Raw genomic sequence first — 22,898 nt, 5'->3', positions numbered from 1 at the left:
TTTAATGGCATTTTAAGTGAGACACTTGTTACTGCCACCAAGCGATAGGTAAACAATGTAGGCATAGAATAAGTCATTTTCTCTGACTCTCCTTTCCCCAGGTTCCTCCTCACAGCTAAGAGCACGGATATACTTTCACTGGGTGGCAAAATCAGGTTTCCTAGCATTAGCATACTTTTTGGGGGGTAGGGGAAATGCTAAATAGCTCTTTGAATAATTAGGATGGAATGTGTAGGTCACTGCAGGACTTAACACATGCAGACAATAAAAATAAATTATTTGTGCAAAGTTGATCCTGAATTCTCCCAGGATCCAACATTTGGAACATATTTCTGCTTTGCTAAAATGGAACAAAATTTATAAATCTGACCAAATGGGCTGTTTGCCAACTAATCCAGCCCCTACATAAAGCCAGAAAAGGGGAGAGGGGAGGGATCATGTGCTAAAATCCAACTCTGTGTAGTCATTTCACAGAGAATGCAGGGCGGCTATGGCAGGACATTAGAGGCCCTGGGGGATGAAAAAGGCTCATTCAGGCCTGCAGGTGGCCTGCACCTGGGGACAGAGTAAAACTGCAACGGAGTCGCCTCACTTCCTACAGTAGCAGCAATAAAATAGGCTGCCCTGAATGAGTGAACTGAAGAAAAGTTTCTCTGTAAGGAGTGACAGATGACTGGACTCACAGAAGTAGGGGAGGCATGAATGGGATAAAATTTTTGAATTTATGTTCAACATGTTTCCTGCAGATTTAGTGGAGGAAAAATCCACACATACCCCCATCCCAATTCCCCAATTTTCTTCAACATGCCGCTTCTGTTCTTGGAAGAGTTAACTGCCTCGCTTCTGCATAAGAGTCCCAAACACTGAGAACTAGGGTGTCTTCCCCTTCCTTTCCTTCCAAAAAGGCCAGCAGCCTCAAGCAAGCCAAAGTCCTTTCCTCTTGAATGCGTAATCTTGTGAACTCCACTGTCTTCACAAACTCAGCAGCTGGTGGAAGCTCTCTGAAGAGCTGAGACAGGAGGTGGCACTGCTCTGACACCATCCTTTGAAGGTGACAGAGCATCTCAGGGCTTGGGGGACGCCAGCCGGACTTCGAGAGGAGACAGAAGAGGTGCTTGCAGAGGTATTTCACAAAGAGCAGGGTCTCGGCCCAAAAGTTGACTTCTGCTTTTTCAAACAGGTAGTCTTCTTCCACCTAAATCAGATGAAAAAGCCGAAAGTCAGTCTTACAGGGAATGGTGACAAGCCCCAGTCCAGACCAAGCAGTACCCTGCCAGATGCAAGAGGGGTTTCCCTTCCCCCACCTGACAGAGGGTACACTCTCGCCTGTCAACATCCATGTACACACACCACTTGCAGCCTTGAAGGTCACCTTCTATTTTCACTCACTGTATTTCTCCACCAGAGAGGAATTTTTTCCCCAGACTTAACATGACCTTGGATAAAGATGTGTTTGTGGTTCAAAGTCAAGATACTTTGGGGGATGGATGCTGAAAAGGGGACTTCAACAAGGGAGTGGGCTCTAGAGTTTAAGGTGCAGCTGGAAATTGGAGAGGAGGGAGGAAAGGTCATCTCTGCAGCAGGCCAGAGAGGAAGGAATCTCCAAACACAGGACACTAGGCTGCGTCCTGTTTCTATAACACTGTGATTCTCAAGGTCCTTTTATCAGACACTTATCATGTCTCCAAATTTCTCATAAAGAGGGACAATGCGTTTTGAACCGTTGGCCTGCTGGGGATGCCAAGAAGGCCAGCTGAGTCAGATGCTGGTGGCAATCAATTTCAGTTCTCAGGATGCTTTTGCTGCTTGTCTTTGTCCTCAGTTTCCCTATCTGTGACTGCACCCACCCTGGAGGGGGCTAATAATAGTTTTCTTCAAGCAGGAAGTTCCCAGCAAAGATCCTAATTCTCTGAAAATGCTTCACCCTCAGACCTAACTTTGGGAAGCCCCAGGCTAACTCCAATACTGACTAACAAGCAGTCTCCATAATAAAACTCTCCGCATCCAGGGGCTTCTTTTTTTCTTTTCTTTTCTTCTTCTTTTTTTTTTTTTGAGATGGAGTCTTGCTCTGTTGCCCAGGCTGGAGTGCAGTGGTGCAATCTCGGCTCACTGCAACCTCCGCCTCCCGGGTTCACACCATTCTCCTGCCTCAGCCTCCCGAGTAGCTGGGACTACAGGCATCCACCACCATGCCCGGCTAATTTTTTGTATTTTTAGTAGAGACGGGGTTTCACCGTGTTAGCCAGGATGGTCTCAATCTCCTGACCTCATGATCCGCCTGCCTTGGCCTCCCAAAGTGCTGGGATTACAAGCATGAGCCACTGTGCCCGGCCAGGGGCTTCTTTCCAAGTTCTCTCCCCTGGCTAATCTGGAGGCTGACCATCAGCACCCCAGAAGTCAGCCTGAGAGTGTCCCCGTGTCCTCGGCAGCACCCAGTGGGTGACTTTCCTAGTGGTTCCTGCTCTGTGTCTAAGCATGCACAAGCCCAGCTGAGGCTGTAGGTGCTGCATCTAGCGGGTTTAGGACACTCCAACCCTGCCTCCTACTCCCCTGACACCCCGGGATCACCTGATGCATGCTCTCCACACAGGCCACGAGGTCATCACTCTCTCCCAACAGCCATCCCAGCAGGATAGGCAGTCCAGGGGCCAACTGGTCCCACTGCTGGAGCAGATCACACAGGACGGCCAGGGCCAGGGCCAGAGCGATGGAGGCATCCACCTGGCAGAAGGCAAACTCTACAAAGACAGGAGAAAGGTGAGCAATGAATATACCGCTCAGGGCCGGCCCCAGGGCAGCCTGCAGGACCCTGGGAACAATAAAGGCCTCAGGTAAAATTGCTGCCACCAGCCTGGCAGGGAAGCTGGTAGGGTGGGCTCACTGGAGATGATTAATCACCTTCTGAATCCTGCTATTTATACTGTTAGAATGAGTCATAGGCCTGAACCCACTGTTTCCATGCCCCCTAACTCAGTGTGGACAGAAGCAGTCCCATCTGCAGGATTACAGAGTTATCTCCCCTCTGCTCCTCCAGTGTCACCAGAAGGATCAGGAAGGCTTCCTGTCCAGTGTCTCCTCTGCACATCTGCCTGGATTTGACTGGTTTGTCCTTTCCTTGGAAAGCAGATCTCTTGGGCACAAGACACATCCTAGAGCAGGGCATCGGCAAGCTTTCCCTTGAAGGGCCAGAGAGTCAATATTTTAGACTTTGCAAGCCTATACCTCCTCAATTCGGCTGAAAGCAGCCATAGACAATTTGTAAACAAATGGTTGTGGCTGTGTTCCAATAAAACTTTATTTATGGACACTGAAATTTGAATTTAATGTGTCACAAAATACTATTTTTTTCCAACCAATTAAAAATGTAAAAACCATTGATAGCTCATGGGCTGTAAAAAGCAGGTGGTAGGCTGCATTTGGCTCCTATTTTGCTGCCCTCTGTCTTGGAGTTTTTTGTTTTTGGACCCTTGTTTTCCTGGGTGCTTGGAGGAAGGGCACTGAAAGAATAGAAGGGTGCAGGAAGAGGAAGCAGGGGGCCTTGGGGAAACCATTGCTTATTTCAACATTTGGCCTTAGACAATCCTAAATATGGGTTTGGAGGGAGGCTCAGGGGTGTTGTCACTTCCCCTAACAACTCTGCCCCTCCCATCCCAAACCTGGAGGGTGTCTGAAACACGGGACTGAAAGCCCACTGCACAATGGACCTCTGTAGGCCCATCTTGCACCAACTGACATTGAAAGGCCTGTCTTTCAATGATGCATTTCTGTTGAGCCCTGATCACTCCCAAATCCACATCTCTAACTTGAGTACACAGACTTAACCTTACCATCTGGCCCCCGAAAAGACTTACTCGGCACACAGGCAGACGGCCGAGAATCTGCAACAGCAGGCTTAGTTCCCGTGGGTGGGTGTTGAACCAGGCTTACTGGGATGGCCCCACCGAGGGCCTAGTGAGTGCCAGGCCCTGATCAAATGCTGTCTCTCCAGTCCTTCTAGCATCCTATGGGTTGGGTATTATGTAACCCACTTGCACACATCAAGAAATTACAGTTGGCAACAAGTTTCATGGTGCATGCAAAGCGCAGATTTGGAGACCCAGCATCAACATTCCAGAGGTTTTGATGGTGGGGTCAGCAGGGGTAGTGACCCTGCAGTAGGGCCAGGACTATTCAGAGGTCACACAGCAGCACCTAGTTGCATGTAAGCAGGTGAAAGGACTGATCTCACCATCTTGAGAGCTCCAGCTAAGTCCCCCAGGACACTTGCCCTTCAGTGTCCCCGTTCCCCATGCTGCTTGCTCTGCAGCCTAGAACCCAGATTTAAACCAGGAAACAGAAAAGGGGAGGGGGTGAAGGTGCATTTTGGCTGTGGGTCTGAGCCATGTGTTGACTGGGCCTCTACCTACAATACAATCTCCATTTTTACCTCTACCTAACTCCTTTCTGCAGTTCTCAACTGGCTGAGAATCTGTATAGAGAAGGGATAATTAAGTGGCCTTTTTCTTTCTTTTTTCCCTTCAACTTTTATTGATTGATTGAGACAGAGTCTGTTGCCCAGGCTGGAGTACAGTGGCGTGATCTTGGCTCACTGCAACCTCCGCCTCCTGGGTTCAAGCAATTTTCCTGCCTTAGCCCCCAAGTAGCTGGGACTACAGGCATGTGCCACCACACCCAGCTAATTTTGTTTTTGCCCAGCTAATTTTTGTATTTTTTGTAGAGACCGGGTTTCACCATGTTGGCCTGGCTGGTCTCAAACTCCTGACCTCAAGTGATCTACCCACCTCAGCCTTCCAAAGTGCTGGGATTACAGGTATGAGCCACTGCACCCAGTGGGTTTATCACTCTTTTTTTTTTTTTTCAGACTGAGTCTTGCTGTATTGCCCAGGCTTGAGTGCAGTGGCGTGATCTCAGCTCACTGCAACCTCCACCTCCCGGGTTCAAGCGATTCTCCTGCCTCAGCCTCCTGAGTAACTGGCATTACAGGCGCCTGCCACCATGGCCGGCTAATTTTTATATTTTTAGTAGAGATGGGGTTTCACCATGTTGGCCAGGCTAGTCTTGAACTCCTGAACTCAAGTGATTCACCCGCCTCAGCCTTCCAATGCACTGGGATTACAGGCATGAACCACTGTGCCCAGCCTATCACTTTTTTGTTGTTGTTGTTTTGTTTTGAGACAGAGTTTCGCTCTTGTTGCCCAGGTTGGAGTGCAGTGGCACGATCTTGGCTCACCACGACCTCCGCTTCCCAGGTTTAAGAGATTCTCCTGCCTTAGCCTCCCAAGTAGCTGGGATTACAGGCATGCGCCACCACACCCGGCTAATTTTGTATTTTTAGTAGAGACGGGGTTTCTCCATGTTGGTCAGGCTGATCTCGAACTCCTGACCTCAAGTGATCTGCCCCCTCGGCCTCCCAAAGTGCTGGGATTACACGCATGAGCCACTGCACCTGGCCTCCCACCACTTTTTTTATGGTCTCCTTAAGGCAGGGACTGAAAGCCCAACAGGGAAGAAAAAAATTTCATCATCCATCAGCAAAATCAGTACCTGCAGCTCAAGTGACATTCCTGTTGAGTCCATAAAGAACCTATGGGGGTGACCAGAGATGCCACCAAGGAAGGCTAGGCTGCTGCACTAGCCCCACCTGACAGGACAGGTAGCCTCTATCCTGCACCATTTTTTTTTTGAGATGGAGTCTCGCTCTGTCGCCCAGGCTGGAGTGCAGTGGCGGGATCTCAGCTCACTGCAAGCTCCGCCTCCCGGGTTCATGCCATTCTCCTGCCTCAGCCTCCCGAGTAGCTGGGACTACAGGCACCAGCCACCACGCCCGGCTAAATTTTTTTTGAATTTTTAATAGAGACGGGGTTTCACTGTGTTAGCCATGATGGTCTCGATCTCCTGACCTTGTGATCCACCTGCCTCGGCCTCCCAAAGTGCTGGGATTACAGGCGTGAGCCACCACGCCTGGCCCATCTTGCACCATTTTGCCATGAATCATGGTTAGGAAGGGGCAGGAGAGTGGCGGGATGACAGGCAAAAGGGAAGAGCTGGTGTGATGTGGCCAGAAGTGGGTCTAGATAGAACTCTTAACTACCCAGACTCCAAGCCTGCAAGGCAAGGACAGAAGAGGAAGGAATGCTGAGATGTTTTGGGGATGGTGGGGGAAGGATGAGTTGGATTTAGATCTCCTGCTTGAGGGACCAGCTGCAACCTGCCAAATTCGGTCTCTTACTACCTTGCCCTGGACTAAGACAGCTCAGCCAGAACTGCCTAGATCTCTACTGGCCAAATGCCTTATGAAGGGAGGCTGGAGTAGGAAGAGGAATTTGTCACTTAAGCATGCAGGCCAGCTAGGCTCTCACAGGCTGGCCAGTCCATCAAGGAAACAAGAAAGCAAGCAGCCAAGCAACAAGTGTGTTTTAAGAATCTGCTGAGAGGCTGGGCTCAGTGGCTCACACCTGTAATCCCCTAATTTTGGGAGGCTAAGGTGGAAGGATCACTTGAGACAAGACCCTGTTGCTACAAAAAATAAAGAATCTGCTGTGTATCCAAAACAATCTTGAAAAAGAAAACAAAATTGGAGGACTCACACTTCCTGATTTCAAAACTTACTACAAAGCTATAGGAATAAAGACAGTGTGGGCCGGGCACGGTGACTCACGCCTGTAATCCCAGCACTTTGGAAGGCCGAGGAGGGTGGATCATGAGGTCAGGAGATCGAGACCATCCTGGCTAACATAGTGAAACCCCATCTCTACTAAAAATACAAAAAAAAAAAAAAAAAAAAATTAGCCAGGCATGGTGGTGGGCGCCTGTAGTCCCAGCTACTCGGGAGGCTGAGGCAGGAGAATGGCGTGAACCCGGGAGGCGGAGCTTGCAGTGAGCCGAGATCGCGCCACTGCACACCAGCCTGGGCGATGGAGCAAGACTCTGTCTCAAAAAAAAAAAAAAAAAAGGAATAAAGACAGCGTGGTACTGGCATAAGGATAGACATACAGATCAACAGAACAGCAAGGGCAGATTACACAAATCAACAGACTGAGAGTCCAGAAACACACCCTCACATTTATGGTCAAATGATTTTTGACAAGGGTACCAAAATAATGGGGAAAAAACAGTCTTTTCAACCAGTAATCCTGGGACAACTGGATACACACCTGCGAAAGAATGAAGTTGGACCCCTACCTCACACAATACACAAAAATTAAAATGTATCGAACACCTAAATGTAAGAGCGAAAACTAGAAAACTCATTTGATTTTTTTTTTTTTCTGAGATGGAGTCTGTCTGTCGCCCAGGCTGGAGTGCAGTGGCACAATCTCAGCTCACTGCAACCTCTGCTGCCCAGGTTGAAGCAATTCTCCTGCCTCAGCCTCCCTGAGTAGCTGGGATTACAGGTGCCTGCCACTGTGCCTGGCTAAATTTTTTATATTTTTAGTAGAGACGGGGTTTCACCATCTTGGCCAGGCTGGTCTTGAACTCCTGACCTCGTGATCCACCTGCCTCGGCCTCCCAAAGTGCTGGTATTACAGGCGTGAGCCACCACGCCCAGCCTTGAGCCACCACGCTTGGCCTTAGAAAACTCACAGAAGAAAACATAGAAGTAAATCTGTATGACCTTGAATTAGGCAACTACTTCTTAGATATGACATCAAAAACACACGCAACATTAGAGAAACTGGGCTTTGTCAGGCTGGGTACTGTGGCTCATGCCTGTAATCCCAGCACTTTGGGAGGCTGAGGTGGGTGGATCACCTGAGGTCAGGAGTTCGAGACCAGCCTGACCCAATAGGGTGAAACCCTGTCTTTACTAAAAATACAAAAATTAGCCAGGCGTGGTGGTGGACACCTGTAGTCCCAGCTACTTGGGAGGCTGAGGCAGGAGAGCTGCTTGAACCCGGGAGGTGGAGGTTGCAGTGAGCCAAGATCGTGCCACTGCACTCCAGCCTGGATGACAGAGCAAGATTCCATCTCAAAAAAAAAAAAAAAAAAAAAAAAAAAAAAAAAAAAAAGGAAGGAAAGAAGGAAGAGAAGGAAGACTGGGCTTTGTCAAAATGGAAAACTTTTGTGCTTCAAAGTAACATCAAAAAGAAAGTGAAAGGATAATTCACAGAAAGGGAGAAAATATGAACAAATCCTGTCTCTGACAAGGGACTGTATCTAAACTACATAAAGAACTCTTAATACTCTTAATAATAAACACATGAAAAGATGCTTAGCATCATTAATCATCAGGAAAATGCAAATCAAAACCCCAGTCATATTCCACTTCACACCCAGTGGGATGACTATAATAAAAAAAAGTTAAGTTTTGGCAAAGATGTGGAGAAATTGGAACCTTATACATTTTTAGTGGGAGTGTAAAATGGTGTAGCCACTTTGGAAAACAGTCTTGCAGTTCTCCTCAAAAGATTAAACCTATGACCCAAAAACTGCACTCCTAGGAGTGTATCTAAGAGAGAGAAAAAAGACACATCCACACAAAAACTTGTACATAAATGTTCATAGCAGCCTTGTTCATAAGAGCCAAGATGTGGAAATAACCCAATGTCCATCAGCTAATAAATGGATAAATAAAATGCGGTTATAAATTCATACAATGGAATAGTAATCAGCCACAAAAGGGAACGAAGAAGCAGGAGGTCTAGGTGGGAAGGTAAGACAAACACCCAGGCAACAGCAGGGACATCAGGTGCTCAGTGGAGTGGTTCACATGCCAAGAGCTGTAGGAGCTGGGGGTTGGTGGGAGGAAGACATCAATGTGGGGAATAAATGATCTCCGAGGCTCTTCCTCCCACTGGCTACACTGCTAGGGCAAGAAGAAATATGCCCTAGAATCTTCCTGGAGTGCTTCAAATGGGTGGGGTTAGCTGGTACACATTCATGTCTGTGGTAGGCCTACACAAGTGGGATTAACATGTGGTCATTTGGAATCATGTTGGAAATGTGATGGATCAGCATTAGAATTGGTTAATCTGGTGCCTTCTATCCTTGTGAAGGGATAACTCACTGGGATTGCAGAGGAGGGAAGCAAACCAGAGCCTTCAGGGCTGCTGCAGTATAGCCTTCATCTTGCTACTACCCAGCCACATCAGGGCTCCCCATCCAAGGCAGATGCCTAGCTATCAGAAACCCTGTTATGTGCTGATACTCCCTGGTGCTTCTTCTCTGCCTCCACGATGAGCGCCGCCACCCCCATCCCCCACCCCCCAACAGAGCTGGAGGTGAAGACCCAGGCCTCACACAGTGTGTTGCCTCCACTACAAATCTCAGCCTCTGATTCCCCCCACTAGGGGAAGTGATTATTAATTTCTAGGCAGGTAGACAGGTAAGTCACAGACTTTGAGGTTGCTTTCAACTACTGAAAGAAAGAAAGATGTCAAAGTGGATGTCTTCCAGGTGCCAACCTTGAAAACTATTTCAGACCACGGATTAAAAAGCCCATGGTCTGATTTTAAAGTATTATGGGGGAGATGCCTTCTAGACTAAGGCCATTGGTCAAGTCTGCCTTCTAGTCCTTCTCAAGAGAGGGCAATCAGCATAGTAAATGCTGTGCAAATGGCAATGAGTTGAATTCTCCCTGCCCCTAGCTCTGGAGAATCCTCCTTCAGGCATTTGAAAAATCCCTCAGCTTTAGGGGACTGGCCAAGGTGTTGGGTGGCCCTGCCATCCAACCAACTCACCACCCATCCACCCACTCACCCATTCACCCATCAATCTGATATTTTATCTACCCACAAGTATTTATTGATCACCTGTGTGTGGAGGACGCTGTGTGAAACATGAGGAAAACCACCCAGAAAACCACTCTAAGAGAGAGAAGAGTTGCCAGAGGCAAGCTGACCCACACGAAGTGTGAGGAAACAGTCGAAGACGGTGTGTGACACAGACAAATTATATCATGAGTAGGGGTAATCAAAAGACAGAAAGGAAAAACAAATGTGGAAGGAGGAGGAGGCTTCACAGACAGGCCAAGCAGGGCGGGTGAGAGGACACACACAACTGGGAGGCAGTGAGGAGCCCAAGCTTGGGCTGCAGGGAGACAAGCTGCCCACTGAAGGGAGGACTGGAGGTGAGGCCAGGCAGGCTGGGGTGGCCTGGGCAGCAAAGGCAGCGTCTGACGGAGTGAGTGTTACTGCACTTTCTTTTTTTCTGAGCAAAAATACATTCAGGTTTCATGAGGCCGTTTCCAGATAACCTCATTATTTCTAGTCTTCTCCATGGTCATCTTCACTTCCCCTTAGCAGGGCAAGAGCCTGAACTTTAAATTAGTCATGAAAAACAAGCTCGGTTCAGCTGACTCTGCCACTCAACATTTCCTGGGGCTGCCAGAAGCCTCTCTGTCCCCTGCCTCCCCTTACCCTCTACTCCGAGACTAGCCAGGGCTCTCCACCCACCAGGGCCATCAGAGCCCAGGCTCAGAGCTTGGGATTCCAGGTAGGGCACTCTGTGAGTACATTCATGGCCATGCTATCAAATGCCATCATTTCAACTTTTACCACCAATTAAAAGCTCCCAGCTGACCCCTACTGGAGAAAAATGGCCCAGAGGAAGGTCAGTGTCCTAAGGAATGGAAGGGGATCATCTCCCCAGCTTCAAAGAACACAGTAGGAAGTCTAGGTCGGGGAACATGGGTGTTTGTGGTTAACAGTCTCTGTCCTTTATCTGAAAATTTAAAAAAATTTCATCAAAGAAGAACCAAATGTGCTGGCCAGAGCTCTCAAGGGCAGCCCTAGTCCCAGCATGCACTGGGCCAAGTGCCAGGGCCGTGTGCAGCACCAGGACTATGGCCCACCCTCTCTCTGCCCTCGTCCCTGTCTGTGCCCTTGTCCACAGCCATCCCTTCCCCCAAATCCCTACCTGGCCATGATATTAAGTCTGGGGGGAATTCAGACTTCACCGGGCCCAGGTGGACCCCTCTTCCTTTTTTTAATGTTTATTTTTTTGAGACAGGGTCTCACTCTGTCGCCCAGACTAGGGCAAAGTGGCACAATCACAGCTCACTGCAGCGACCTCCCAGGCTCAAGTGGTCCTCCCACCTCAGCCTCCCTGGTGGCTGAGACTACAGGCACAAACTACCATGTCCCCCCTAATTTTTGTATTTTTTGTAGAGACGGGTTTTGCCACGTGGCCCAGCTTGGTCTTAAACTCCTGGGCTCAAGTGATCCACACACCTAGGCCTCCCAAGGTGCTAGGATTACTGGTGTGAGCCACTTTGCCTGGCATCCTTTTTGTTTTAAGTCTTAGAGCCTACTATTTAAAAGAAAGTATATGCGGAGGCAGAATCCAAACACACACAACTTGGGTTCTAAGCTGAGTTGTGTCAGCTAAACTGTACTAAACAGTCCCTTTGCACCCCTGTCTGGACTTATCAGCAGTGTCTGGACAGGGGTGCAAAGGGACTATTTAGTACAGCTCACATGGATTTAAAAAAAAATCAGGACAATTCTCATAAAGATCCAAATTTCTAGCATCTTTTGAAAATTAGGAAAATCAGACTGTGGTGTCTCTAGGCCTGCATTAGAAGACGGCAGCAGCTGCTGGAGCAGAGCGGTGGCCACGCCTACAGAAGGCGGATGCTTCCAGCCTGGGACCGCCCTGCTGCCTCCCATCGCACCCCTTTCACGTGCGTGCTCACTTGAGTGGTCTCTGTGGACATGTGAGTTGGTGACCCCTGTGAAATGGTACTGAAGAAGGCAGCTGGCCCCAGGGCCTCCCCTTACTTTTACAGGAGAGAACACTGAGTCCCTCAACCAAACCTCATCTCAGTGGTCTCCCCACACTGCTATCTGGGCCTTCCCCCTCCCTCCAACTCTCTTGGCTTTGATTCACTCACCATTCCCTGCTCTGGCGTCCCTTCTTCCTCCTTTTCACTTAGCCTGCCGGCCTGTCCCTCAGGACACAACGCAGATCCTGTGGTGTTTCTCAGCCCGCTGGGGACTTTTTCTCCACTGTATCTGCACAGTGCTCAAGGTGTTCACAGATGCTGAGGGGGGCACTTCATGGCTGAACCCTGTGTCTTTCCTTTCCCAGGACTGTCTATAAAACCAACACTGGGTACTGCCCAGATACCACCCGCTTAGCACTTGACTGTGGTCTTATACTGTGCAATTTACTTGTGACTTGCATTTTCCCATTGGGGAAAAATCCAAGATTGCAAGAATAAGGTCTAGGTAGATAGAATTATTGTTGCCATTTTATACTCAAGGTGACTGACATTTAGATAAACAACTTGTTCAAGATCATACAGGATACAGGTTGCAAGTGGTAGGGCCAGATACAAATCCAGGCTTATCTGACTCCAGCACTCCAGCACCTATATTCTTTTTTCTTTTTTTTTCTGTGCAGACAAGGTCTGGCTCTGCCACCCAGGCTGGAGTGCAGTGGTGTGGTCTCAGCTCACTACAACCTCCATCTCCCAGGTCAAGCCATCTTCCCATCTTAGCCTCCCAAGTAGCTAAGACTATAGGCACACCATCATGCTTGGTTAATTTTTGTATTTTTGGTAGAGACAGGGTTTCACCATATTGCCCAGGCTGATCTTGAACTCATGAGCTCAAGTGATCCACCTACCTTGGCCTCCCAAAGTGCCGGGACTACAGGTGTGAGCCACTGTGCCCGGCCCAGCACCTACATTCTTGAGCACTTTGCTAAGCTGCTCATAAGTACGGAATACATGGATGGATGGATGAACAGACTGATTATTTTCCGTTTTCCATTCTCTGCCCCTCCTCCACCCTGCCCAGTGCCCCAAGATGCTGATTTCAATAGACTGCCTTACCCAGGTGTCCTTGCCACCGGGCTTCTAGCTGACTTCTCCTAATGTGAAGGGAGCACTGGTATACTGGAGGGTAGAAGTGAGAGGAGTTGGCGGTATTTCTTTCTTGCACCCTCCCCAGAAAGTTGTGAAGATTCTAGCAGTGGCTGCATCCCTCATGGCTAGGGCACCTGCCGGGCAGCTCCTCCTCCCTGACTTCCACTATCCCTGGGGTCTCCCTTTCAGCCAGAGGGGTGGGAAGGGCTTCCTACTGTTCTTGTCTGTAGGTGCCTCAACATCATGACTGCTTCCCTTCACCCATGGTTCTCAGCCAGAGGGCACATTGCTCCTAGGGTACATCTGCCCGTGTCTGGAGACATTTTTGGTTGTCAGAGTCAGAGTTGGTGGTGCTACTGGCATTTAGTAGGTAGGGGCTAGAGATGCTACTCAACATCCTACAGTGTTCACGACAGCCCTACCACCCCAATGAATGTCCACAGTGCCAAGGATGAGAAGCCCTGCTGTAGGCTTGCCTCCAATCTCACACAACCGCAAACAGTCCCTTCGTGAACGTCTCTGCGAGTGCTCAGTCTAGTACGCCGGTCTCTATTTGGGGCAGATGTGGAGGGGCTCATCTCCTCACCTCCTTTGTTCTGAAAGGCATCCCCTAGTTCACCCCTCCTCACCAGCTCCTGGGCAGAGAGGTGGTCACAATTGAGAAGCAGCCCCTTCCCAGGCACAACCTGCCGCAGAGCCCTTTCTGTCTTGAGGGGAAAATGTGATTCCAGGTCTGAAGGGAAGGGATACAACACCATCATTTGAAATTTTAAAACTACTTGAGAGAAAACCCTTTAAAATTCTAAGAATTTGCCTTTTCTTCATGCTGTAGCTATTTTCAAATGGAACAAATGGCCTGGGTTCCCCAGAATACCTGCAGGTCCAGTTCCCAAAGAATACAAACTCCACAGAAGTGTTACATGCCTAAAACCTATGACTGCCTGATGTAAACATGTTTCTTGGTGACCTATTATGAAACCAGAAATACGCTAGCAAATCCTTTGTTTTCATTTAAAAGACAAGATAATTTCAAAATATTTATTATTATTTTTAATCAACAATACATTCCAAAAAATCTTTATTTTTAAAGTTAAAATAACTATGATTTTAAAAATGTGGGCCCACCTCAAAACACTGGGTAAATAAAATTTTTCCCCTGATTTTAAAAATGGACACAGCCAATATGAATGAAAATAAGCAATTCATAAGAGTTAAAAAGTGTGCACTTCTTATTCAATAGGGACATACTTCACCAAAAAGGGACTGATAAATTATAGCCAGTTAACAGTACACTCAGCTCAAACCCTAGAAAAATACTTGCATTTGTTCACTTCAAACCACAGTAGCAAATAAGGAATGGACTCAAACAAATATTGCTCTCAGAAAATACCACCTGTGAAAAAGACCTCGTTCTCCAGGGGGCTTACAGCCTGGAGCTGTCACACCAGCCTCCAGCCCTTCCGGGTGCTTCCATTATACCCAGTTTTGTGTGCACCTCACTCCTGTTTCCTGTGGCAATCTCTGGAGCTCAGCAGGAAAGGGTACGGCACCCATGGGCTGTGCATGTGGGCTTCATGGCTGTTCTGGAGCAGGTAATAAAGGCCAGTCCTTGGGGCCCTGGTGTGTGAAGGGACAGCAGAGCAAGGAGTGGGCCCTGTCCAGCCATTTTGGCCTGCATTTGGCATTCTTGCATTTGGTGACGATTCCTTTGGGGCCTGAACTGTGTCAGGCCCTTCCTGTGAAAAGTGCAAAGCCAGTCCCTCCACAGCAGATGAGTCCCTCCCTATGCCTGCTCCTTGATGATTTCACTCTGCAGAGCCTCCCAGAGGGTTCGATCGCCTCCAACTCTGCCCAGGTGGTAAGTGCCTTGCACTTCATTCCTATCTGCGTGGCCACTCACCCCAGAGCACTCCTCCTGGACATGGCAGCACCCAGCCCTCTTCTTTCCTCCCTACCCCTGCTCTTCTTTCCTCTCTACCCCTGTGTCATGAGCCAGTGACGGAGGCTTCCGCAGACTGGCAAGTGCTGGGCAACCTGAGGTCTGCCTTCCATCAGCCTCCTCTCCTCTGCCTGGGCAGAGTTCACCAGTTCTGAGGACACATTCCACATTCCTCACTGACCAGCATGGATCTTGAAACTTCTCTTTTTCCTTTCCTTGAAGTCACTTCAGTTTTCTTCAGCTTATTTCACTACTGGAGCTTCTTTCTTTCTTCTTCTTCTTCTTTTTTTTTTTTTTGAGACGGAGTCTTGCTCTGTCGCCCAGGCTGGAGTGCAGTGGTGTGATCTCGGCTCACTGCAACCTCTGCCTTGCGGGTTCCAGCGATTCTCCTGCCTCAGCCTCCCTAGTAGCTGGGACTACAGGCACATACCACCACGCCTGGCTAATTTTGGTAATTTTAGTAGAGACAGGGTTTCACCATATTGGTCAGGCTGGTCTTGAACCCCTGACCTCAGGTGATCCACCCGCCTTGGCCTCCCAACGTGCTGGGATTATAGGCATGAGCCACCATGCCCAGCAACTTCTTTCTTTTATAAGAAAGTAAGTCTTCTTGGCCTGAGCTCCTAAGACTTACTGGTTCCTTCTGAGTTCTTTGTGAAGCTTCACTGGCCCTCACTGTCACCTGCCTGGTTTCCCACTCCCACCCTCAACCCTCTGAGCTTACTCAGGGCTTCAGGTGGGAGAGAGGAAAAGCGAATGACTGATTCATTTCAACAGAGCTGTCATGAGCAAAAGGCACTGTGCTAGCCTTGAAGAATGTGCCCAGTCAAGGTACTGTAAACACAGCACAGAGCTCGAGACAGGGGACTGCTTGGCTCCCAAAACACACTGGTGGGATATGGGTGGTAGTGGTGCAGATGGTCCTGAGGTGTAACTGAAGACTAGAATTTGAAAATCAGAAAAACTCAAGAAGATAATGTTTCTCTCCTGAGGACTTTAACGTTACTGCCTCCCAGCTTTATGCAGAATCCAGAAAGTGTCTTACTAGCTACCCGCCTCCCAGCCTTATCCAGAATATAGAAAGTTCCCTTACTAGGCGCCCACCTCCGAGCTTTATCCAGAATCCAGAAAGTCTCCTTACTAGGCGCCCGCCTCCCAGCCTTATCTAGAATCCAGAAAGTTTCCTTACTAGGTGCCCGCCTCCCAGCCTTATCTAGAATCCAGAAAGTCTCCTTACTAGGCGCCCACCTCCCAGCCTTATCCAGAATCCAGAAAGTTCCCTTACTAGGCACCCGCCTCCCAGTCTTATACAGAATCCAGAGGCTGGACGCGGTGGCTCACGCCTGTAATCCCAGCACTTTGGGAGGCTGAGGCAGGCGGATCACTTGAGGTCAGGAGTTTGAGACCAGCCTGGCCAACATGGCGAAACCCTGTCTCTACTAAAAATATAAAAATTAGCCGGGCACAGTGGTGGGCGCCTGTAGTCCCAGCTACTTGGGAGGCTGAGGCAGGAGAATCTCTTGAACCCGGGAGGTGGAGGTTGCAGAGAGCTGAGATTGCGCCACTGCACTCCAGCCTGGGTGACACAGCAGGACTCATCTCAAAAACAAACAAACAAACAAACAAAAAAAACAGAATCCAGAAAGTTCCCTTACTATAGGCACCCTACCTCACCCCCTAGGCTTTTACAGCTCTAAATAGAACAAACACAGTTTATGGTAATGCAATGACCAAATCAAGGTATAAATGACTTTTCAACTCACAACATGATTTTAAGATTTATAAACAGTGTTCAAAATGAAAATGCCTGTGATTTCAAAATTTCTGGGAATTTTATATCTTGAAATGGAGTTTACTCCCCAGAGCTCTCAAAGCCTTTCCTATCTGTCCCCTGTGGCCAACACTCCCCAGCAGCCTCCCTGGAGTGACTACATTTCCCAAAGGCATGGGAAATCACCGCTGACATGGCCCTAGGCTGACGCTGAGTGTGGAGAAGCCTGGAAGGCAGGCAAGAGAAGGGAGAGGTCCACAGAAAACCTTTCAGGAACATGCCAAGGAAGAGAGAACAATTCAGAGCTTAGAGGGCAGCGAGACTCTGGGTTTTGGGCCAACTAAAAAGGAGGAATGCTCAAACTGTTGCGGGACGGATTGAAATTACCTGCTAAGAGGAGCATTTGAGTCTTAAGGGTTTCGAGACTCCAGGAGTCCACTGCCCAGAAAACTTCCCTTCCTTTAAGCACCAGGTCTTCAGTGGAGAAGTTGGGAGGAGGGACTCCAGGAAGAGGCAGGCTGTTTTCTACTTTGCAGTGAATGTTAATAGTGAAGATAATCAGACTACACTGAAAATGGCAGCACATGAAAAAAATTCAAAGTAACCGACCCCAGGAGTCATTTTGTTAGTAACACTAAAAACTGCAAATAACAAGACAATGACTGGGGGAAATTGTGATTTGGTGGAAACAAACACAAAAAATAAAACTTACAAGTTCAAAAACTGGGCATGAAAAGTCCTACTGACTAAAATTGTTGAATAAAAATAAAATCACTATTAAAGGCTGGGCACGGCCGGGTGAGGTGGCTCACGCCTGTAATCACAGGACTTTGGGAGGCTGAGGTGGGGAGATCACCAGAGGTCAGGAGTTGCCAACATGGTGAAGCCCCGTCTCTACGAAAAATATAAAAATCAGCTGGGAGTATTGGCGGGTGCCTGTAATCACAGCTACTCAGGAGGCTGAGGCACGAGAATCGCTTGAACCCAGGAGGCGGAGGTTGCAGTGAGCCGAGATCGCGCCACCGCACTCCAGCCTGGCGACAGAGCAAGACTCCGTCTCAAAAAAAAAAAAAAAAAAAAAAGGGGGCTGGGCATAGTGGCTCATGCCTATATTCCCAACATTTTGGGAAGCTGATGTGGGAGGATCACTTGAGCCCAGGAGTTCAAGACCAGCCTGGGCAACATAGTGAGAACCTGTGGCTACAAAAAATTTAAGAATTAGCTGAATGTGGTGGTACATGCCTGTGGTCCCTGCTACTTGGGAAGCTGAGGCGGGAGGATTACTGGAGCCTCAGAGTTCAAGGCTGCAGTAAGCTGTGATCACACTGCTGTACTCCAGCCTGGGTGTCAGAGCAAAACCCTATCTTAAAGCAAAACAAAACAAACAAAAAAAAAGAGTTGATATTTAAGAAAATAAAGGAGAACTTTAGGAAATGCCTTCACTGCTCCATACAGAAATATATATATATATATATAGAGAGAGAGAGAGAGAGAGAGAGAGAGACGGAGTCTCGCTCTGTCACCCAGGCTGGAGTGCAGTGGCACGATCTCGGTTCAGTGCAACCTCTGCCTCTCGGGTTCAAGCGATTCTCCCACTTCAGCTTCCTGAGTATCTGGGATTACAGGCGTGCACCACCATGCCTGGCTAATTTCTTTGTATTTTTAGTACAGATGGGGTTTTGCCATGTTGGCCAGGCTGGTCTTGAACTCCTGACCTCAGGAGATCTGCCCGCCTTAGCCTCCCAAAGTGCTGGGATTATAGGCATGAGCCACCACGCTCGCTCAGTACAGAAAATTGATTAAGGAATTAAACTGGATTGTAGGAGTTACGATGGAAAATAACTTCTTGATGAAATGAATTAATGTTCATATAATTCAGATTAGAAATTTGCATTTACATAGAGTCACAGTGTCCTCCAGGTCAAAATATTGAAATCAAAACACACGGAATCCGTTTTGAAAGTTTTGTACCTGAAGGAAGAAAAAGGACACAAATCTCCTCCATATTTAGCCCTCACTCAGAAGGAGCGGCCTGGGCCACTTCCACAGGCTTCCTGTCCCCACACTCTCAGCCTCGTGCCCAGTCTGACTGGGCTCTCTCGCAGTGTGTGCAGTGCTCTGGAGCTCTCTGGAACTCTGAGGCGCCCTCCTCTGCTGCTTCCTGGTTTACTCTTTCTTCTCCACAGCATCTCATGCTCTGCCTTCACCTCTGTATCCACAGTAACCTGTCTGACAATTGTGCCCCTTTTTAAACACCTCTCAAACTTGTCACCTCTCCATCCCCACTGCCACTTCCTTGGTCCATCCTCACCATCCTTCCTCTCAGAACAATGGTAGCCTTCCTTTTTTTTTTTGAGATGGGGTCTAACTATGTTGCCCAGGCTGGGTGGAGTGCAGTGGTGCAATCATGGCTCACTGCAGCCTCAACCTCCTGGGCTCAAGTGATCTTCCCACCTCAGTCTCCTGAGTAACTGGAACTACAGACACACGCCACTACACCCAGCTAATTTTGCATTTTTTGTAGAGACAGGGTTTTTGCCATGTTGTCCAGGCTGGTCTTGAACTCCTGGGCTCAAGCACTGCTCTCACCTTGGCCTCCCAAAATGTGGGGTTACAGGTGTGAATCGTTGTGGCCGGCCAATGACGGTAGCTTTCTAAGCAGGCTCCTTGCTTCCAGTCTTGTCTAGACTCCAAGCTTTCCCCTTCCCTGTGGTCAGGGTGACCTGTCTAAGACAACTCTGACCTGATTATGTCTCAGTCTAAAAGCCTTCAGTGCTCCCACAAGGCCCAAATGTCCTACATCCTTAACATTAAAGACTCTTTCTACATGGCTTCCCGGCCCCCTAGTTGCAGGAAAAAGTAAGTTCACAGCTCTCTTATATCCCTCCCTCATCACTAGCGGATTGGCTGTACCAGCCATGGGTATTTTAGGCTTACAATTTCCTTCATTCTGGGTGGCTGAGTCCCTTTCTCTTAAGTTCTTCCTGGGCCTTAGTCAAATCTTTTCAAGTGACCCTGAATCTTCTCAGTACCCCATCCCCTTCCCACCCCCATCCAAGCTGTCTTTCTTCTGATTACCAGCATCTCTGTGGTGACCATACTCTTTTTTCTTCGGTTTATTTCCAGATCTAACAGAATGATGACATTGTGCCAATTCTCAGTGTCTTGGGAGGTGGGGATAGGTTGGAACATGCCTGCTATTCCTTGTCAGAGCAGACCTGGGGAGGATGTCCATCAAGAAAGGACCTCCAGTTCCTCAATAAGTCAAAGAATTACCATGTGACCCACAATTCCACTCCTAGGTACCTACCCAAGAGAACTGAAAGCAGTACCCAAATAAAAGCTTATACATGAATGTTCATGCAGCACTACTCACAGTAGCCAAGAGGTGGAAACAACACAAATGTCCACCCATTAATAGATGAATGGATAAATAAAATGTGGTAGATCCATACAATGGACCATTACTCCGCCATAAAAAGAACTAAAAGTGCTGATTCACGCTACAGCATGGATGAACCTTGTAAACATTATGTCTAATGAAAATAGCCAAGCACAAAAGGTCATATATAAATCCATTTATATGAAAAAACTTAATAGGAAAAGTCACGGAGACAGAAAGCAGACTGGCAGTTGCCAGAGGCCAGGGGATAGTGGGGACTACTTAATGGGTACAGGGTTTTTAGGGAAGTGATGAAACCGTTCTGGAACTAGATAGTGGTAATGACTGCACACGATTGTAAAAGTACTAAACGCTACTGGAACTGTATACTTTAAAATGATTAATTTTATGTTTATTTCATCTCAATAATATATAAACATGAAAAAAGAAAGGGGCTGGGCATGGTGGCTCACACCCGTAATCCCAAAACTTTGGGAGGCCAAGATCGAAGGATCCTTAAACCCAGGAGTTTGAGACCAGCCTGGGCAACATAGTGAGATCGTTTCTCTATAAAAATAAAATAAAATAAAATAAAATACAGTAAAATAAAATAAAATAAAATAAAAGGACCCTCATGGGGATGGAGCAGGATAGTGTGTCAAGAACAGAGGACAATGGGTAATTCAATTCTGTGCCCCTGAGGTGTTAAAGCAAAGGGAATGGGCAGGAAAGTGGGCCCATTTGCTTTAAAGGGATTGGGCCTCTTCAATGAGTATTTCTCCCCAGGATGCATTCTCCAAAGACTAACCCTAAGAAGGGAGGTGAGGGGTGGACAGACGAAGGTGAACAGAGGGGTTAAAACAAGAGTGAAAAGGGGTCAGGCCTCCTTCCCTGTTTGCTGGGGTCTGGGCTCACACAAGGACAAGAAGACTGGAAAGGTTGCAGCCTGAGAGGGGTGGTCTGCACAGCCACCAAGAAGGGAACCCTTGCTTTCTGGTAATAAAGCAAGACATTTCACATCTGAAATCACCTGCATGGTAAGACTCAAATGTAAGTGGATCCTGTGAAACACAGTTTTATGCAGAGAGCAGAGATCAGATCAGATCACAAAGCTGCAAAGAGAAATCTCTTTACCTAAATTACACAGACCCACTCGTCTGGTTTCCATTTCACTGCCTGAGTCTGTTTTATAGTTGTGCTTTTTCATGAAGGCTTTTAAGGGAGGCTATACCCTGACATCATGTGGAAAAAATGTCCAAATACAATTACATTACAGAGCAGCACTCTTGGAAGAGAAGGCAGCCTTGAAGCCTGCTGGTGTCCTGTTTCCTCTCCTTTAAACCCATTTGTTGCTCTCTGCTCTATAAAAGCAGAAGCCCCCAGTCCCAGCTCACCTGGTCTGCTTCCTGTCTCTGTCAGCGTGCGAAACACCGGTCTGGGAAATACAGCAATCTAAGGTACTGTGGGACTGTGTGCTCCCGAGTGGGAGATGTGGCAGGGCCACAGGGAGCTGTGTCCAGCTGGGGCATGCCTAGCACCAGCCCACAGGCCTGAGCCAGCTTGTCTCATGTCATGCACCTTACAATCATGGTGAGGAAACAGGGCCTCCCTCTGTTGGCTTTCTCAGAAATCTACTCCAAAACCTCCTACGTCCTCCCCTATCCTCATGCCTTTTTCAGATGTGTCCCCATGTTCAGGGAATAGTTTTTCTCAAAAGCTCTTATGAAAAAATAGTTCCCCTCAATTAAAATCTGTCATATTGTGAGCAAATTCTCTGTATGTGTCATCTTTTCCGTGTTTCTTTCTCCTCCCGGCACAAGCTACCATTCTCCTGATTTTCCAGTCGGGGCTGTTCCTTCTGTCCCTGAGTCTCTGACTTGGACGGAACAGCAAACTCCTTCTGCCACTCCTAGATAATCCCCCTGCCACCCCCCACAATCTCTCTTTTGAAGTCCATACTAACCACCTCCCCATTCTTGTTGGCTAGAGACCTGGCCTTCTTCAATGACTGCGCCATGGCCACCCCATCTGGGACTTCCACATCCATAAAAATGTCCCTCCCAGTATTTGCTTTCACCATTTTTCAACCTCTTCAATTCAAATACTCCCCATCTCTGATTTTACTCTACTCCCAATTAACCATGATGACATCTGAGAACTTGTCATTATTTAGAACTGTTTCAACTCAAGATCTCAAATTCTAAGTTTTATCATCACTTTGAAATGAACATCAGTATCATTGCGAACGTTTAGTGGGTACTTATGTGCAAGGCACTATCATATGTACTTCATATATATTAATTATAATGACCTTTTAAAGTAAGTTTTATGAGCCCCATTTTATAATGGGGTATAACAGAGAGACACAGTTTAGGATTTGGGATTTAAGCCACATAGTCTACACACTATGGCTCCCACATCATATGGCCTCTTTAATATTCCTAACACGACTGTTTAACCTTCTACCTTTTCCAATGAAATTACCCACGCCCCCTACTCCTGACCACATCCTTGACCTTGCCCTCTCTCCCAGGCTATTATTCTACATTATCCAGGATTCCCCAGGCCTGTGATGATCTTCCTAGTCCCCAATGCTCTTGTCAATCTGATCTGCCACCAGGCTCAACAATGTTCCCTAGCCACCTCCCCCCAAACCCAATCTACTGTTCTACTTTGAGCCACCAATTCCAGCTGAGTAGCGGCAGTCTGCTGATGAAGCTGTCTATAAACTCATGCTGTTTAATCTCAGCTGGAATCTCCATGTCCTCTGGTAATTCTTTTCTTCCTATTCTGGTGACTCCTAACTGATCCTCTATATAAACTGTTCCAATCTTTTCCCTGTCTCTACATCTTACTCCCTAACCACTCATTCTTGACTTCTTCACTTGACATTCTTGATAATCTTGACTTCTACAAGGACATTCAGCATAAGCTCAAACTTCCGTCCCCCTCAAAGTCAAAGCTTCTCTAATGACTCTTTTGAAACATTGGCTTG

The 22,898-nt window shown here is 47.8% G+C and overlaps 1 protein-coding gene across 15 annotated transcripts in view; it reads right to left on the bottom strand.

Annotated features, from left to right (window-relative positions):
- Positions 1 to 703: 703 nt before the first annotated feature.
- THADA (THADA armadillo repeat containing) overlaps positions 704 to 22,898 on the bottom strand; it is a 368,672-nt gene continuing 346,477 nt past the window's right edge. For all 15 annotated transcript variants that reach the window (XM_055377797.2, XM_004029147.5, XM_055377798.2 and 12 more), the window contains 2 exons: positions 2,569 to 2,738; positions 704 to 1,195 (listed from right to left, as the gene is read on the bottom strand). In XM_055377797.2, coding sequence (XP_055233772.1) covers positions 800 to 1,195; positions 2,569 to 2,738 — 566 coding nt within the window. In that variant the 3' untranslated portion in view covers positions 704 to 799. The remainder of the gene's footprint in view (positions 1,196 to 2,568; positions 2,739 to 22,898) is intronic.

Source organism: Gorilla gorilla, chromosome 12, assembly GCF_029281585.2.
Source record: "Gorilla gorilla gorilla isolate KB3781 chromosome 12, NHGRI_mGorGor1-v2.1_pri, whole genome shotgun sequence".
In the NCBI taxonomy this organism is placed as follows: domain Eukaryota; kingdom Metazoa; phylum Chordata; class Mammalia; order Primates; family Hominidae; genus Gorilla; species Gorilla gorilla.
This window is presented reverse-complemented; position numbering and strand designations above follow the sequence as displayed.